This window comes from Lissotriton helveticus, chromosome 3_2 (assembly GCF_964261635.1).
Source record: "Lissotriton helveticus chromosome 3_2, aLisHel1.1, whole genome shotgun sequence".
Taxonomy (NCBI): domain Eukaryota; kingdom Metazoa; phylum Chordata; class Amphibia; order Caudata; family Salamandridae; genus Lissotriton; species Lissotriton helveticus.
In genome coordinates, this window is record NC_136062.1 from 191087027 (window position 1) to 191104924 (window position 17898).

General features: G+C 48.6%; 1 protein-coding gene across 1 annotated transcript in view; it reads right to left on the minus strand.

Moving 5' to 3' along the window:
* Nucleotides 1–17898, minus strand: part of HEXA (hexosaminidase subunit alpha) — an 87991-nt gene that overhangs the window by 67830 nt on the left and 2263 nt on the right. The window contains exon 2 of the mRNA XM_078685028.1: nucleotides 14358–14456. Coding sequence (XP_078541154.1) covers nucleotides 14358–14456 — 99 coding nt within the window. The remainder of the gene's footprint in view (nucleotides 1–14357; nucleotides 14457–17898) is intronic.

Genomic DNA, 17898 nt, shown 5'->3' on the forward strand with positions numbered 1-17898 from the left:
TGGAGTTGGAATATTTAGTCAGCTCTGCGCAGATAAAGGCGTGCGAGAACAACTGCAGAAGTAATCGAAGGGATACGTTTAGGTGCAAAAAATATGTTTGCATACACCTGTTTTTATATTTTAACAATGCCCTTAAATGAACCCTGCATCATTAAATTTGGCATTGCTCAAGCCCATTGCCTTAGCAGCTCGTTATGACTGAGTACTCTACTATAAGCATGGGTTTATGGTATTTAAAAACAGGAAAAGTCTGATGCGTAAAAGCTTCAATATAGATGAACGGGGACTGAAAAGTCTAGTCTTTTTACTAGTAGGCTAACTAATGTAACACGGCAGTCTAAATACAATTTTCTATGGCAGGTAGACATAACTATTCATAATCAATCCACATCCTATCATTGTAATAAGCCAGACCCGACATCAAATCTAGGACAATGAAGTCAGAAAATGTAATGCAGACAAGCCTGGACATTGCAATCCCATTTGAATCCCTGCCACCAAAGGGCAGGAACCCATCTTACGTCACAACTCAAAATAAAAAGATGGTGGGTGGGAATCTGAGTGCTCCATTGAAGCATAGTTGACAGGGATAGTATGAACATTTCTTTGGTGGTGCAGCACTGACAGTCCTCAGTCCCCCATCCATTATCTAGTCATGCATGCAATCAGTGGGAACTGATGGGAAAGAGATCTATTTTGGCACTGCGAATACTAGTGAGACCTACAGAAGAGCATCAAAATGGTTACTTGGAAGAAGCAAAATTAAAGTTTGTAGAGTAGGGGCATTAAACCATTTACTTTAGGCACTAAACTAGTAATTTTAGCAACAGTTCATTCCACGCACTTTGAGTTGAAAATTGGGGTGAGAAGCTTAAACTTAAAAAAGCACTGCAAAATGCAATATGGAAAACAGGGAGATAACTATAGATATTATTGACAACAGGGGAAAGCAAATTGGCAATAGTTTACGGGTGGGAAAAAAGTGACACCAAAGAGATGAGAGATCTGCATGATGACCGCACTGCTCAGAGGAGTCGGGGACATGTGGCGCTCTGGGAAAGAAACAGGGGAATGGCCAAGAGAGTGGCAGAAGAGCAGCTAAGCACACATCTCCAATACATGATTAAGCTTATCTTGTCCCTAAACTGTGATAATTTAATTATATGTCAATAGGGAAAACTGAGGGTAGAGTCAGTATAAAATCTACAAATGAGGAGAACCCATAAAAGAGGCAATTACCAGGCTTAAAGGTTGAGTTATTTTCCTAGGTCCACAGCAAGGACTGCATCGACTATCCACCACTCGCTGTTGAGGAGGCAGGGTGTCTAAGGCAACAAGGGAGCCTTGGGCCACAACAGAGCCTTTGAGTAGGTGAGGAGAGAAGCATGTCAGGCAAGTGCAGGGACACAAAAATTAAGGGAGTTCAGAGCACAGAGATAAGCAGCCCACAGAAATTAATTCTAGCTCAGAGGGGTAAAGAAGGGGTATATAACCACCAGAAAGAAAGGAAATATAGACTGTCACCTCAAACAGAATCCATACACAACAAAGAATAAAGTGGTTAGCGAAGTTTCGTGAAGGTATTTCTGTTATTTTTATCTACTGCATCCAGCTACTGTGTTTAATGTAATGGGAGTAATCATTGGCTGTGTGAAATGATTCTGGGGGCAGGGCCTGGCCTGAGGTAAAGCCATGAGGCAGCTTCCGAGTCACCAAAAACACTGTGTCCAGTCTTCCGTCACAGCGGCAGCTGATAGGGAACAGTGGCGGGCTGGAGGACGGGGGTAGGTGAGAAAAAAAAGGATAAAAAGAAAACTTACCTGGTAGTCCCCGCTGTCTCTCCTCCAGCAGGGACCAGGTAGCACACAGCCTCCTAGAATCCCCTGACCAATCACAACACTGCCTTACAGCAGTGTTGGGATTGGTCTGAGCGCCGTGTTTTTGGCACTCTGAGAGGGACTGGGAGGCTGTGCATGTTCTCCACCCAGGCTGTACAATATTGCCTGTGGAAAACATGCAAAACGAACATGAATGCAAAGTGCGCATGATTGTTTGGCCAGCCCAAGACGGCCAGCCAAACCGACATGCGTACTTAAGGTGCAACCACCACTCCTCCCTCAACATCAGGGGAGCCCAGCCCGGACTGCCTTAACAACCTGGCTGCAGCGCAACTGCCATACTCAAAATAAAATGCTAATAACTCCCCATTATTATTTTATTTTTCCTTTGCACTGCTTTAAAGCAGTGAGTTGACGCTGCCCCTGTTCAGTCATGCCCAGTGGGATTTGAAAACACGGTGGAACCTGCAGCTAGGCCCCTGCACCAGTCAACCCGCCTTATGGTCTTCTGAATAAGACATTAGCTGGTGTGTATATGGGAGTAGGGCACATGCCATCCAAGCCACTGACAGGTCCTTTTGATGTGCACAGCAGGCTCTTTATGCACGGAATGGCCTGCACCACTGAATGAGGGAGCATTTTCTTGTATCGTCATATGAGGTTCATGAACCTGTACCCAGGTCTGCAGACCCTACTGCTCGGAATGGGGCAATAAAACTCTAAATGTTGTTGCAGCGGTCATTCCCTATGTCCTGTAATAACAAAGGCGCCTTTAGGGGTGGAAGGGCATGCCCACAGGGGTAATCAATTTGAAGAAGAAAAAAAAAAAAGGATTTTCGTCACTGGGTTTGCAAACACCAAATCTGAATTTGTGGACATAAAATGACTCCTGTGGACCCCGAACTCACGCTCGAAGATCCAAATTTAAGACAAAAAATAAATAAGTAAATAACAAGAAAAGGGGCCTTGCAACCACCCTGGCTACACAAGCAAAAATATCATGTGTGTGTGCAGTGGAGGTTAGCAGGCAATGGGGTTTTAGGCACAGGCCCTTTGGCCAACCTCGCTATACACGAATGAAGGATTGGCAAGACACATTTCGAGGGAGACAGGGGTTCTGTGCTCGGCTAGAGGCCAAACACTGCAACCACCCTGGCCAGCTGCTGTGGGACGTGTTGAAGGTCTGCAGTCAGGCCCCGCAGTGCACAGCTTAAGGTCTTGCGTGGCTGGGTTTAGTCACCCACTTGGGGTTTAGTCCAGATTTTGGCAACCCTTTTTGGCATCCATGCTGCACATGGCCAAGCCCAGCAGTGGTGTCCACTTATATCATCAACAAAAAAAAGAGAAAGAAACATTGACTGTAATAAACGGTTACAGTGAAGGGATGGTTATTTTTGTAAACACCCAAGTACTCTGAAAATCATGTTAAAAACATAGTAAAAATAAAGTTACATTTACAATTGAAAATAAAAAAATCCCTGAAATTCACCAGTTCTAGTTAGTAATCCATAACTTGCACAGCAGCCAGGCAAGCCATACCTCACACAAAATGCAATGCGTATGACCTCACAAATGTTATACCAATAAGATGACATCACAACATCAGGAAATAATGCATAGCTAAAGAAACGCATCCTATTATATTCATACACAAGTCATATAGAATGTTAATGGTGATGTCATTTGCAATGTCACCTGTGAAGTCATTCATGTTCTTTATGAAGTCATCTGTCACATTATGGGAGATGGCATGAGCTTTGCATTTAGATTGTGAGTTATAAATTGCAGAGCTGACAGTAACTGGTGAATTACAGGGGGTTTCAGTTTTGAATCACAAGCGTAACTACGCGTTAAACTTTAATTTAAAGAACAGTTTAAGTCCAAAGGTGGACATACACACAAGATAATTAGACGCACAAATAATTACCTTCAGCTGTGGACTTTTAGTATAGGACGGGGTCCTTTTCCCTCCTAGTGAATTCTAGCCATGGTTCAACCATGCAATGCTTGCATATCCCCCAGCTTAGTAGCTGTTTTTCCAGCCTTATCGTTTCTAACTGCATTACAATTTTCATTTCTTGATGCACTTTTTGTCAACGTTTCTTATTATAAAGAATAGTCCAGCGAGGTTTCATTTCGCCTCCGGTGCATAGCTCTCCAACAATCAGCGATAGCCATAGCATTTCTTTCATAGCTGGCCGCCCTGAAAACAAGTAGGCACCCAACTATTCTCTTCAACCGTGGTGGGCTTTTAGTAAAACACAGCCGCAGTTACCATCCTGATCATGGTAGTTCACTTATGGGATCTCTTCATATTCCTCAGCGATGCAAAGCTTACTAGCTACTTGCTATTCTTCAGTATTATCACTTGCAAATTTATTTGTAAAGTTGTACTATTTCCTAAATGCACTTCTTTGTCAAGATTTTAATTAGATGTTAGTGCCAGACACATTTCATTCAGTTTTCCCAAGCTCAGAGCAACGCAGCATGGGTTGGACTTCAAATAGCTTCTACAGCTTTGACTTGGAAACACGCTTTTGGCATACCCTGAAGCCAGAAGGCAGTACAGAGCATATTGCGCTCACTAGGAGCCTTCACAGCCTAAAATTTTAACATTATCGTTTTTTTGTGTGTTAGGTGAAAATTTGATTTGTTTACTCTATTTTAAAATGCGCCACTTACTTGCACATTAAAATTACCAAACACCGCGTTGGGGCGGCTCCTCCTGACATTGAGAAGCTAACAGCTTCATTTCACTCGCTCCTTCAGATTGAATACCATAGCGGCGGACATCTTGGGTGGGGGCTGAGGCTCTGCACGGTCTAGTCGTCACAAGGACGCTAGACCGGTATTTAAGACGAGCAAATTAGGCGGCCTGCCACTTGGAAACACGCTTTTGGCATACCCTGAAGCCAGAAGGCAGTACAGAGCATATTGCGCTCACTAGGAGCCTTCACAGCCTAAAATTTTAACATTATCGTTTTTTTGTGTGTTAGGTGAAAATTTGATTTGTTTACTCTATTTTAAAATGCGCCACTTACTTGCACATTAAAATTACCAAACACCGCGTTGGGGCGGCTCCTCCTGACATTGAGAAGCTAACAGCTTCATTTCACTCGCTTCCTCAGATTGAATACAATAGCGGCGGACATCTTGGGTGGGGGCTGAGGATCTGCACGGTCTAGTCGTCACAAGGACGCTAGACCGGTATTTAAAGACGACCATGCCTACGCGCAGCGGTTTCGCGCTGCGGGATCGCCAGAGCATCGCCGGAGTCACGCCAGAGTCCAGCCCGTCTGCGCCCGTCCGCGCACGGCTGGGCTCGGTGGCTCGGACCCCTGACCATCGCTATACTTATACGGTGGAAGAACTTCACTGTCTAGATAACGGTCAGTTGTTACTCGATCAAGGTGCAATTACTCGGCTAAAAAATCATGCCATACTACGGTCTCACAAACGAAGTTCTAGAATCCAATACCCGGTACTAAAGATAGCTAGCCTGAACACTAGGTCCCTTCACAGTCATCATGTGGAGATCTATAATCTACTTCAGGATAGAGACCTTGATATCCTGACACTCTCAGAAACCTGGATGGGTGACTATTCCATGCCGGATATCATTGCTGCCCTCCCTAATGGATATGACGCATTTTGGCAGAACCGCGCAGGGTCGGCTCGGGGGGGTGGGGTAGCGATTTTATTTTTTAAAAAACTATCTGCGGAAGAAATAATATCAGAAACAGTGGATCTAGCTGATCTAGTAGGAATAAAGATTTCCCTAAACAACTCCTGCTGGGTGATTCTGTCGATCTACCGCCCACCCAACTCATCCCCACTTTTTAATGATTTATTTACCCCCATCATATCAGATCTATGTACAAGGTACAAAAACATCGTGATATTAGGAGATTTTAATTTGCATTGGGATAGCCCCCAAAAGGACCTACCAACACGCCAACTGGACACTACCATGTCCGCCTTGAGTTTTAGTCAACTCGTGGAAGTACCCACCCACATCAAGGGTCATACCCTTGACTTAGTATGGTCCACGGACCCAAATGTCCTTCTTAAGGATGTGGTTCCTTGTGTCTGGACTGACCATTACCTGGTGACCTGTGAGGTAAACGTTAAAGACCACTTAAAGCACCTACCCCGAGGTACTAGAAGGACCCGTAAATGGGTCGAGGTGGATTTAAAAACCCTAACCTCTGTGCTTCCGAAAATGGCTTGTCTGACGAATACAGATAGAAGCCTGGATGTAGAATACGCGGACCTTACCCAGAGCTTGAACATAGCTATTGATCAGATAGCGCCGGTAAAAACTCAGCCAATTAAAGGACCTGGTAAAGAGGCCCCATGGTTTACTCCATTGTTAAGGGAACAAAAACGAAAGCTCCGAGCTCGGGAGAGAATCTGGAGGAAAACTAAGCAGGACACAGCAAGGAACCAATATAAAGACTCACTACTTATGTATAAAAACCTTATCTCACAAGCCAAGGCGGAGTACTATGAGTCTCGCCTGCAGAAGGCCAGGAATACCCAGAAGGAGACGTTCCAAATCCTGTCGGAGTTGAGTAAAAAACAGGAGAACTCTGAGTCTCCCATAAACTGTAACACCTTCCAGGGGTATTTTTTAGGAAAGGTAAAGACTATCATCCTGGAAATTAAGAATAGTATGGTGAACTGTGATACTATACATTCTGTGGTCCATAATCCTGCTCACTGCTCTATAGTACAGTTCCCTGAGTTGGATGAGCTGAGCCTAGAGCAGCTAATGGGGAAAACTAAATCTGGTTCCCCAGCGGACCCATGTCCCCCGAGTATCTTCCGTGTGGCACAGCCGCTATTGGAAGCTCGGATCATCTCTCTCCTTAATAGGTCCCTAGAAACAGGGTATTTACCTGGTGACCTCAAGGAGGCGCGAGTTAGACCCTTATTGAAGAAACCAGGCGCTGATCCGGCTGCCTTGAAGAACTATAGGCCGATTTCCCAGTTGCCTTTCCTTGCAAAGGTCCTGGAGCAACACGTGCTGAAGTCCCTGTCTCTGTACCTTGAATCTCATGGCTTACTGCATGAGCGACAGGCGGGGTTTCGAGCACACCATAGCACCGAGTTAGTAATGCTCTCGGTGTTAGACGAACTGAGAGGCATGGCTGACGGCAAAAAACCGAGCGCCCTGATTTTATTAGACCTGTCAGCGGCGTTCGATACCGTCAGCCATGACCTGCTCCTGGGAAGACTGGAGGCCTTTGGGATCAAAGGCTTGGCCTTTAAGTGGCTGCAATCCTTCCTTTTAGGAAGGACTCAGAGGATACAACTAGGGGAGGCAATATCTGAAGTGGGGTCCTTAGAGTGCGGAGTACCACAGGGCTCTGCACTGTCCCCACTTCTGTTCAATCTTTACCTGCAGCCTTTGATTGCATCCCTGGCCGAGATGGGCTGTAGAGTTTACAACTATGCTGACGATACTCAGCTACTGCTGAGTATCGATAACACAGGGACAGCACAAATCCAAGCTCAAAACATCTTGAGGTACACCGTAGGGTGGATGACGAAAAATCTACTAAAAATCAACCCGGATAAGACCGAGGTATTGGTAATTCCATCTACCACCTCACCGTGGAGTGACCTGTATTGGCCTGTAGAGCTTGGATCAGCCCCAAAACCTAGTACTAACGTAAAGAGCCTGGGGATTAAATTGGATTGTGACCTGTCAATGTGCAGCCAAATTTCCACCGTGGTTGGAACCTGCACAAGCATCATCAGGCAACTGAGAAAGTTAGCTCCCTTCCTCTCTCATTCCATGATGCGCTCAATTGTAGCAGCAACCGTCATTTCGCGGGTCGATTATGGGAATGCCCTGTACCTTGGCCTCCCAAAAATATTGACAAACAGACTTCAGGTCGTAATGAATGACGCCGCACGGCTAATCTTCGGATTGCCCAGACGAACAAAGGCCTCCCCCCTTCTCCGAAACCTTCATTGGCTCCCTGTTAAAGAGAGGGTTGAGTTTAAGAGCCTCTGTATAGCACACAAGGCGATTTACGGTCATGCGCCGGCCTATATCAAAGCTCGCCTGGAAGTATACAACCCGAAGAGAATACTTAGATCATCGGATTCTCAGTTATTGGTCTGCCCTCGCTACAAATTGGTGACTAAAGGAGGGAGAGCCTTCTCTGTTCTGGCCCCCCAGCTATGGAACAAACTGCCTGAGGGGCTACGCAGGGAGGTGAATCTCCTACGATTCAGGAAATCACTGAAAACACTGCTGTTTGGAAGAGCCCTGATCGCAATATTGTCCTGCAGCTGCGTCTCTCTGAGGAGTGAGCCAAGTTATTGTAATAACATCGATTTCCAAGCGCTTAGAGACCTGCAGGTGATTGGGCGCGCTATAAATCTAAATTAACAATAACAATAACAATAACTTGATGAAATGCAAGAATTTGAAAGAGCTTTATTGCCTTGAGTAGGGGGGAGGGGGGAGAGGGAGAAAGAAAGAGGGAGACAACTAGTAGCCCAGACAATGTTAAAGCTCTGCAGCGTGGTTTGAGAGCTGTCATTAGGAATATGAAATCAGTATTTCACGAGGAACTGTGAAATATTTCACGAGGAACTGTGAAATATTTCCCACATTAGAAGGTTCACTGTAAAGATATGTTTTTATACCAGTGCATTTCGTGCAATAACAACACCCAAGCATGATAGATAGTAGTGGAAGGCCAAATTCCATATTATAACAGAACTGAAAATCTGATCTGAAATTAGAAAACCGGTCTACTAACACAGAAAAACAAGGCTCTTGGTATTTAGGATGGCTATTCAATGTCATTTTACCGCACTGTACAAGTTTAACCCATATATTCAAATCTTTATTCAGATGTAATAGACATGGGAAAATGCCATGGTATAAGCCAAAAATGCAGATGTAATATGCTATTTATTACAACTGTTCGGGGAGTAGGGGTATCATGACCCACCCATGGCCTCTCCTCTCATGAGTGATGGCCCTCTCCAAACTAAACATAATACTAATAAATAGCAAGCATATTACACTCGAGTATTTGCATAAATACTCTATTTTGAACATTATATATTTGCAAATTTACATGCACACAAACTGTGCTCCGACTTCACAATCCTCATGTTATACTAAATAAAGCGACTACCAAAAAGAATATGCAATGGTGACCGTCCTGTCCTCGGCAGAAGCGGTCGCTCCCACCACCTCCTCCCGACCTGGTATCCTACCACAGCTCTTCAACTCTGCTAAGTACTCGCTCTGCTGGGCTTCTGCTGCGCTCTGTTAATATCGCACTGCGGGCACTTCTGTAACGCTTTGTTGTTTTCGTTCTGCTGGGCTTGTAGCGCTCTGCTAATATCGCACTGTGGGCACTTTTGTAGCGCTTTGTTGGTTTCGATCTGCTGGACTTGTAGCGATCTGCTAATATCGCACTGAGGGCACTTCTGTAACACTCTGCCGGTATCGCTCTGCTGGGATTAAGTAAGGCTTATGCTATTGCACTGCTGGGCTCATAGCGCTTGGTGTTTTTAATCTGATCACCGAGTACACTCTGTCATTGCTGAATTAGTCTAGCCTCGACTTACTGGCTGCACAATTAGATAGCTTAGCGCACATTCCCTAAAGTACTGCCAAACCTCGTAGCGCTTTATCCTCCCCATAAGCGCTCCACTATAACTACAGCCTGGACCTAATATCGTCCTGCCTTGCAACATTTGTTTGTTTACTGTTGCCGCCATTTTGTTTGTAGTGCCGTCCTCCCACACCGTCACTCCACCTGACTCCCGCCTCCCAGCTGACCCTCCCATGCTCCGCCCCCCCTACTATCCACTTATGACAGATGACTCCACGCGCAGCGTCCACGCGCTACGGCCGCGCCGAAGGTGCGCCAAAGGTAAGCCAGTCTACGCCCGTCCGCGCCTGGACCGCGCCCAGCGCCAGACCCCCTGGCCCCTGCAATTCCCAATCCCCCCGCATTACATATGATGCTGCCACCCTCACAGCCCTTAACCCCGGACGACCACCACACTGCTACCAAGCAGCACCCGGTCACACCCATGGACCTTTCACCTGTAATTCATGCAAGTTTGCCTGCATTAGAACCCTTACCAAACCCACCACTTCCAAACATACTCCTAACACCAATCAGCTGAATTGTATCCTTCTCAACACCCGCTCAGTCCACAGTCAAGCCGTCCAACTCTGCGACCTACTCGACACTACAGAACCGGACCTCGCCTTCCTCACAGAAACCTGGATGAACGCCTCTTCAGCTCCAGACATCACCATAGCCATCCCGGACGGCTACAAGATCATCCAAAAAGACCGCACCAACCAAACAGGAGGAGGCATCGCCATAGTCCATAAGAACACCATCCGCGTCTCAACAAGCTCAGACGACAACTTCACTATCGCCGAACATCTTCACTTCCAGATCCACATCGACCCCAAGACCACACTCAGAGGCACCCTCCTCTACAGACCACCAGGACCCCGCACACAATTCAGTGAAGACATCACTGACTTCATCAGCCCACACGCCCTCCCCTCCGAGGACTACATTCTACTGGGAGACCTCAATTTCCACCTGGAAAAGAACAACGACAGCAACACCACCACCCTTCTGGACAATCTCGCCAACCTCGGACTCAAACAAATCGTAAACACCCCCACCCACTACGCAGGACACACTCTCGACCCTATCTTCACCTCCAGCAAGCACATCTCCTTCAATCACACCACAGCTCTCCCCTGGACGGACCACAGCTGCGTCCACTTTGAGTACAAAAAAACCACAATCCACAACCACCCTCAACCAACACTCCGAAGAAACTGGAACAAAATCACCATCGACCAGATCTCCACATCGCTTCTTCAAAACCCCCCTGCCTATTCGTCGAACCCTAACCAAGCAGCCATCAACCTCACTCAATGGCTAACCCACAGCGCAGACAACCTAGCACCCTTGAAAAAACGTCAAATCAAACCAGGCAGCAAAAACGCCCCCATGTTCAACGATGACCTTAAGAAATCAAAGAAACTGTCGTTCCCTGGAGAAAGCCTGGAAAAAAGAACCAAACATTAGGACTAGAGACGCCTTCAAAAACGCCACCCGTAAACACCACCAACTTATCAGATCAGCCAAGAAATCCGCATTTAAAGACCGACTAGACAACAACGCCCACAACAGCAAGGAACTATTCAACATCGTCAAAGAGTTTACCAACCCCACTGCCAACTCCAACGACATCACTCCCTCTCAAATCCTCTGCGACTCCCTAGCTTCATTCTTCCACAACAAAATCGCCGACATCCACAACAGTTTCGACAACCATCCCGGAAACCAACCTACCCAACCTACCCCCGATCCTAAACCCCCCCTGAACATCCTTCAGGACTGGAACCCAATCTCAACTGAGGACACCATTCGCCTGATGAACTCCATCCACTCAGGATCCCCCACAGACCCATGTCCCCACCACATCTTCAACAAAGCAGACTCCTTCATCGCACCCCACCTCCGAGACGTCATCAACTGCTCACTCAACTCCGCCACATTCCCGGAAAGCTGGAAACACGCCGAGCTCAGCGCCCTTCTGAAAAAACCCACAGCAGACCCCTCCGAACTCAAAAACTACCGCCCCATCTCGCTCCTACCATTCCCGGCCAAAGTCATTGAGAAAGCCGTCAACAACCAGCTCGCCGCCTTCCTCGAAACCAATAAATCCCTCGACTCCTCACAGTCCGGCTTCCGAGCCAAACATAGCACCGAAACAGCCCTCATCGCAGCAACTGACGACATTCGAACACTACTGGACAATGGAGACACAGTCGCCCTCATCCTCCTTGACCTATCCGCAGCATTCGACACAGTTTGTCATAGCACCCTTATACAACGTCTCAACAACATCGGAATTCAAGGAAAAGCACTGGACTGGATCACCTCGTTCCTTACCGGAAGAACTCAAAGAGTCCGCCTCCCACCGTTTAAGTCAGAGGCCACCGAAGTCATCTGCGGCGTGCCGCAAGGATCATCACTCAGTCCCACACTCTTCAACGTATATATGAGCCCCCTCGCGGCCATCGCACGCCATCACAACCTTAACATCATCTCCTACGCCGATGACACTCAACTGATCCTTTCACTCACCAAAGACCCAAACACCGCCAAAACTAACCTACATGAAGGGATGCAAGAAGTAGCCGAATGGATGAAGCATAGCCGTCTTAAACTGAACTCGGATAAGACAGAAGTCCTCATCTTAGGTACTTCACCTTCCGCCTGGGACGACTCCTGGTGGCCAACGGCCCTAGGAAAAGCACCCATCCCAACGGACCACGCAAGGAACCTGGGCGTCATCCTGGACTCCTCACTCTCGATGACCAGACAAGTCAACGCAGTTTCATCATCATGCTTCAACATTCTTCGCATGCTCAAAAAAACATTTCGCTGGATCCCCACCGATACCAGAAAAACGGTAACCCATGCACTGGTTACAAGCCGCCTGGACTACGGAAACACCCTGTACGCCGGTACCACCGCAAAACTTCAGAAAAAACTACAACGCATCCAAAACGCATCAGCCAGACTCATACTAGACATCCCGCGCAAAGACCACATCTCCGGTCACCTGAAAGACCTCCACTGGCTTCCGGTCAATAAAAGAATAACATTCCGCCTCCTCACCCACGCACACAAAGCCCTCTACGAACTTGGACCCGAATGCCTCAACACACGACTATCATTCTACACTCCCCCCCGCCAGCTTCGTTCTTCCAACCTTGCCCTCGCTGCTGTTCCACGCATCAACAAAACCACCATGGGGGGAAGATCCTTCTCCTACCTAGCGGCTAAGACCTGGAACTCCATTCCCATTCACCTCCGCCTTACCCAAGACCACCTAGCTTTCAGAAAACAGCTTAAAACATGGATATTCGACAAGTAATCCTGCACCCTTCCTCAAGCGCCTTGAGACCCTCTGGGTATGTAGTGCGCTATATAAATTATCTGACTTGACTTGAATGGTTATGCCATTAGAAGAACACTTTCCAGCTGAGATGCAGTCAGAAGTGCCACTCTCGCACAGAAACTAAATGGAGTTAAAAGAATGTTCCCATAGGACTACTCCTCGGCCATAAAGGAACCACCTCATCTGCATCTCCCTGCCCCTACCACTCTCTACCGCTTAGGCCAGGTCGACGAGGTCAGCTTGCTGCTCAGAACAGACCTTTGGATATCTTTATATCTAAGTCACAGTCGCGATAAGAGAAATCCCAGCTCTGCCAACAGGTCTGGAAAGTGGACCTTGTGCTACAGAACCCCTTGGGATAGTGCATGGTGTGGGTTTAATCCAGTGACAAATCCAATCTGTGGTTTCATGACAGCATCCAGCTATTTGAAAGCTCAAGGACATACATTTATAAACGGACACCAGTTGAACAGTACATTTTCCCAGAGTGTTATTAATCTTGAATGAGCGGCTTTAGAGCATTTACAATTGCTGAAGACAGATCAAGTGTGCATCAATGGTTTTGGATTTCTTACTCTTGTTATTAAACATAGAAAAATAGTGGGTAAATGATGATGAACTGCATCAGTGCCAATTGCCTTAAATTATTGAATGGAATCTATTTTAGAGTGATCATCTTAACTTTGTACTGTAGCATTTTATCTGTACATGTATTTTATCAGGGATTTTTCGCAGATGAATTCCTGTAACTAATTAACTGGATGCTTTTAATGTTTTATTTGTATGCTTTTATGGTTGTTTCAAACCGAATAAAGAATTTATGACTGACTGACTAATCTTGAATGATGTTAATCTGAGTCACTATAAACATTAAACCAATCGGCAAGTAAGTCGTGGAGTTACAATGAAGGAGAATCTGGTAAAATGGCTCAGTGATTTGCATACCTACACCCTGGTGGCTCGATAATGAGGCCTCTGATGCTTAAGAGGATAATCCCACTTGAAGGGAACTGTAGAAAACATAATTTGGGACGGATATTCAGTGGACCTCACGGTATAAAGTCATGTCACTTTTTGGTGGGGTGAAAATCACGTAACAAAAGATGACAGACGCCGAATAAAGTCAAGTTAACAGGTAATGAGTTGAACACTTAAACGTCTGGGATATGAATTGAATGCAGGGTTATGAATTTGAATCTCGTCAAGAAAACTCTGACTTCCATCCTTCCGATGTTGGTAAACTGAGTACCATTAATTTGGGTAAGATTAACACAAGTAAAAACAGCATAAAATCATATTTTAACACAGTTTTATAAATATTAATGTGTGAGCACAGCTCTCCCGTTTGATTCTTGAAAGGCCCTGGTCCTTGTGAGACGAGACTGTATAACCTTAAGCACACATAGTTGGAAACTGTACACTCATCACTCAAGTATCTTGCAGTAAAAGCAGGTGATTGCTCAGGCCCAGAAGGCAGAAAGCTAAGGAGCGCCACCAGCGTGACTTATGTTGGGCAATGTCAATACGTACAATTCTCCTTTGAGTCCAAGGCGGGGAAGTCTTCACAGCCGGGAGTAGTGACAGAGACAACCAGGGCGGTAACAGGATCGACTAGAAATGCAGGGTTCTCTGAAAGGAGAGAGACAACAATGAAAGCAAGATGGAGTCAGACAAGAGCACGTTCGAACATTACCAGGAGTCAGCCGCTGCGACCAGTGCTTAATTTGAGCTGGTGAAAGCCACCTGCCTTCAATTTTGGAGACTGGCGTGTATTTTTTTGCATAAGGCATTAACTAAGAGCAAGAGAGGCAACATTAAACCAAGCAGAAGGATTGAAGTAGAGAACGACGGCAAAATTGTCATAAAGGGAGAAAGCAGGAACCTGTAAGAGTTGGCTAAAGAGCCAGGGAGTGGATTAAAGATGCACAGGTGAATTCAACTCCACGCAGCCTCCCTATTCGGCGCGCTCACATTTGATTGCACCAGCGTGGACTTCTGAGCATGGCTTTGCGCACAGTAACTCATTTTATTACAAATTAAGCGCTGGATATCCCGCTCATTCCAGGTTAGATCACAAAGAACTTAGAATAGGCGAGGCTACTGGGAATTTCCGAGGCGCCTTAGGCTGTTCCTCTCACATAACTCATCAGAAATGCAAGCGCGCAGCTCTGGCATCAGTACATTTACCCTGACTAGGCTTTTCAACATACAGATTAAAATGCTATGCATTCAATAAAAAACAAGACAAAGGGTTAACGCTTTACAAAATGCCCCATCTGTGGAGCTGGAGGGGTTTCTGATCCCCAAGGGTTGTGCATGGGGCACGTGGTATGAAATCACACTTGAGGTGCGCCTTTCAGAGCTATTTGCCAGGTATGGCAAGTGGATGCCACATTATGAAGTTCTGCGCCTTGTACGAATATATTTACTTAGCTGCTATATCTAAAGTGACCTAGTTTAGGACACCCCCGCGCCGCACGGCCACCAGCTGCTGCGTGTGCCTCCCGCCTGCCTGCCTCGCTGCCCCGGCCGCCGCCGTGTGACCACGCCCCCTGCCTCCGAGCGGCGTGGTCTCCTACGGCGTAGTGCTGTGCTCGCCTGACCTGCAGGCTCCTTTACCCCGCTATCTTGACCTGTGCCCCTCTGCATTTATTGTATATTTGTATTTTGCCTGTTTGCCTGTTTCGCGCTCCCCCCGTCTGATCCCAACCCGCTCCCCGCTTCCCGCCACCGCCGCTAACCACGCCCCCTTTTTTCTTTCTGTACCCTCCCCGCTCCCGCCTCCCAGCTGCTCCGCCCTCCCTCGCACTTGGCCATATATGGCGACCGTGCGACGCAGGTGAGTGTGACCTAGTTTAGGACACCCCCGCGCCGCACGGCCACCAGCTGCTGCGTGTGCCTCCCGCCTGCCTGCCTCGCTGCCCCGGCCGCCGCCGTGTGACCACGTCCCCTGCCTCCGAGCGGCGTGGTATCCTACGGCGTAGCGCTGTGCTCGCCTGACATGCAGGCTCCTTTACCCCGCTATCTTGACCTGTGCCCCTCTGCATTTATTGTATTTTATTGTGAATTTGTATTTGTTTTTTGCCTGTTTGCCTGTTTCGCGCTCCCCCGTCTCATCCCAACCCGCTCCCCGCTTCCCGCCACCGCCGCTAACCACGCCCCCTTTTTTCTTTCTGTACCCTCCCCGCTCCCGCCTCCCAGCTGCTCCGCCCTCCCTCGCACTTGGCCATATATGGCAACCGTGCGAACGCGCAGCGGGCGCGCCGATTGTGCGCCGAAGGCGCGCCAAAGGTAAGCCCGTCTGCGCCCATCCGCGACCGGACCGCGCCCAGCGCCAGGACCCCTGGCCCCCACCGACGGGAGACGACCCGAATGTCCTACAACGCCACCGAACTCATCGCACTCAACACCGGCGGGATCCCTGGATGCTACCGAGCCACCCCGAGGCGCACCCACGGACCCTTCAGCTGCCACGCCTGCAAGTTCACCTGCATCCGGACCTGCCCCGCACCAGCACCCGCCAAGCCGAACACCAGCAGCAACCACCTCAAGTGCATCCTGCTCAACACCCGCTCCGTCCACAGACACGCCATCGAACTCTGGAACCTCCTCGACACCACAGCCCCTGACGTTGCCTTCCTCACGGAAACCTGGATGAACGACTCCTCAGCGCCCGACATCGCCATCGCCATCCCAGAGGGATACAAGATCACCCGGAGAGATCGCGTCAACCAGACTGGAGGAGGTATCGCCATCATCCACAGGGACACCACCCACATCACGACCAACACCGACGACACCCTGACTACAGCCGAACACCTACACTTCCAGATCCACACGGACCCCAAAACCACCCTCAGAGGCACCCTGATCTACCGACCCCCGGGACCACGCACACAATTCAGCGAGGACATCGCCGACTTCGTCAGCCCGCATGCCCTCCCCTCCACTGACTACATCCTCCTGGGGGACATCAACTTCCACCTGGAAAACAACAACGACCGCAACACCACCACCCTGCTCGACAACCTCGCCAACCTCGGACTCAAGCAGCTGGTGTCCACCCCCACCCACCTCGCCGGACACACACTCGACGCCGTCTTCTCATCCAGCAAAGACATCACCTTCAGCCACGCCACCGGACTCCACTGGACGGACCACAGCTGCGTCCACTTCACCTTCAGAAGAACGACGATCCACCACCACCAGCAACCGGTTGCTCGAAGAAGCTGGAACAAGATCACAGCCGACCAGCTCGCCGCTTCCCTGAGCCAGCACCCCCCCGCCAGCTCAGCGAACCCCAGCCAGGCCGCCGACAACCTCACGAAGTGGATCAGCAACTGTGCGGACGAACTCGCCCCACTGAGGACCCCGCCCAGCAGACCCAGCAGCAAGAAGGCCCCATGGTTCACCGACGAACTCAAGAACTCCAAGAAGAACTGCCGAGCCCTCGAGAAAGCCTGGACAAGGGAACCAACACCGGACAACACGACCGCCCTCAAGCTTGCCACCCGGAAGCACCACCAACTGATCCGCGCCACTAAGAAAACTGCATTCAAGGACCGGCTGGACAACAACGCACACAATTGCAAGGAACTCTTCAACATCGTCAAAGAGCTCTCCAACCCCAACGCCGGAAACAACAACATCACCCCATCGCAAGACCTCTGCAACTCCCTCGCCTCCTACTTCCACAACAAGATCGCGGACATACACAACAGCTTCAGCTTCAGCACTCAACCGACGCACGCCACAACCGAACCACCGCCCCCCACCACCACCCTCCGCGCCTGGAATCCGATCAGCACCGAAGACACCATCCGCATGATGAACTCCATCCACTCCGGATCTCCAACCGACCCCTGCCCTCACCACGTCTTCAACAAGGCCGACGCTGTCATCGCACCCCACCTGCGGGACATCATCAACACCTCCTTCAACACCGCCACCTTCCCGGAGAGCTGGAAGCACGCCGAACTCAGCGCTCTACTAAAGAAACCAACAGCGGACCCCACCGAACTCAAGAATTACCGCCCCATCTCGCTCCTCCCGTTACCAGCCAAAGTCATCG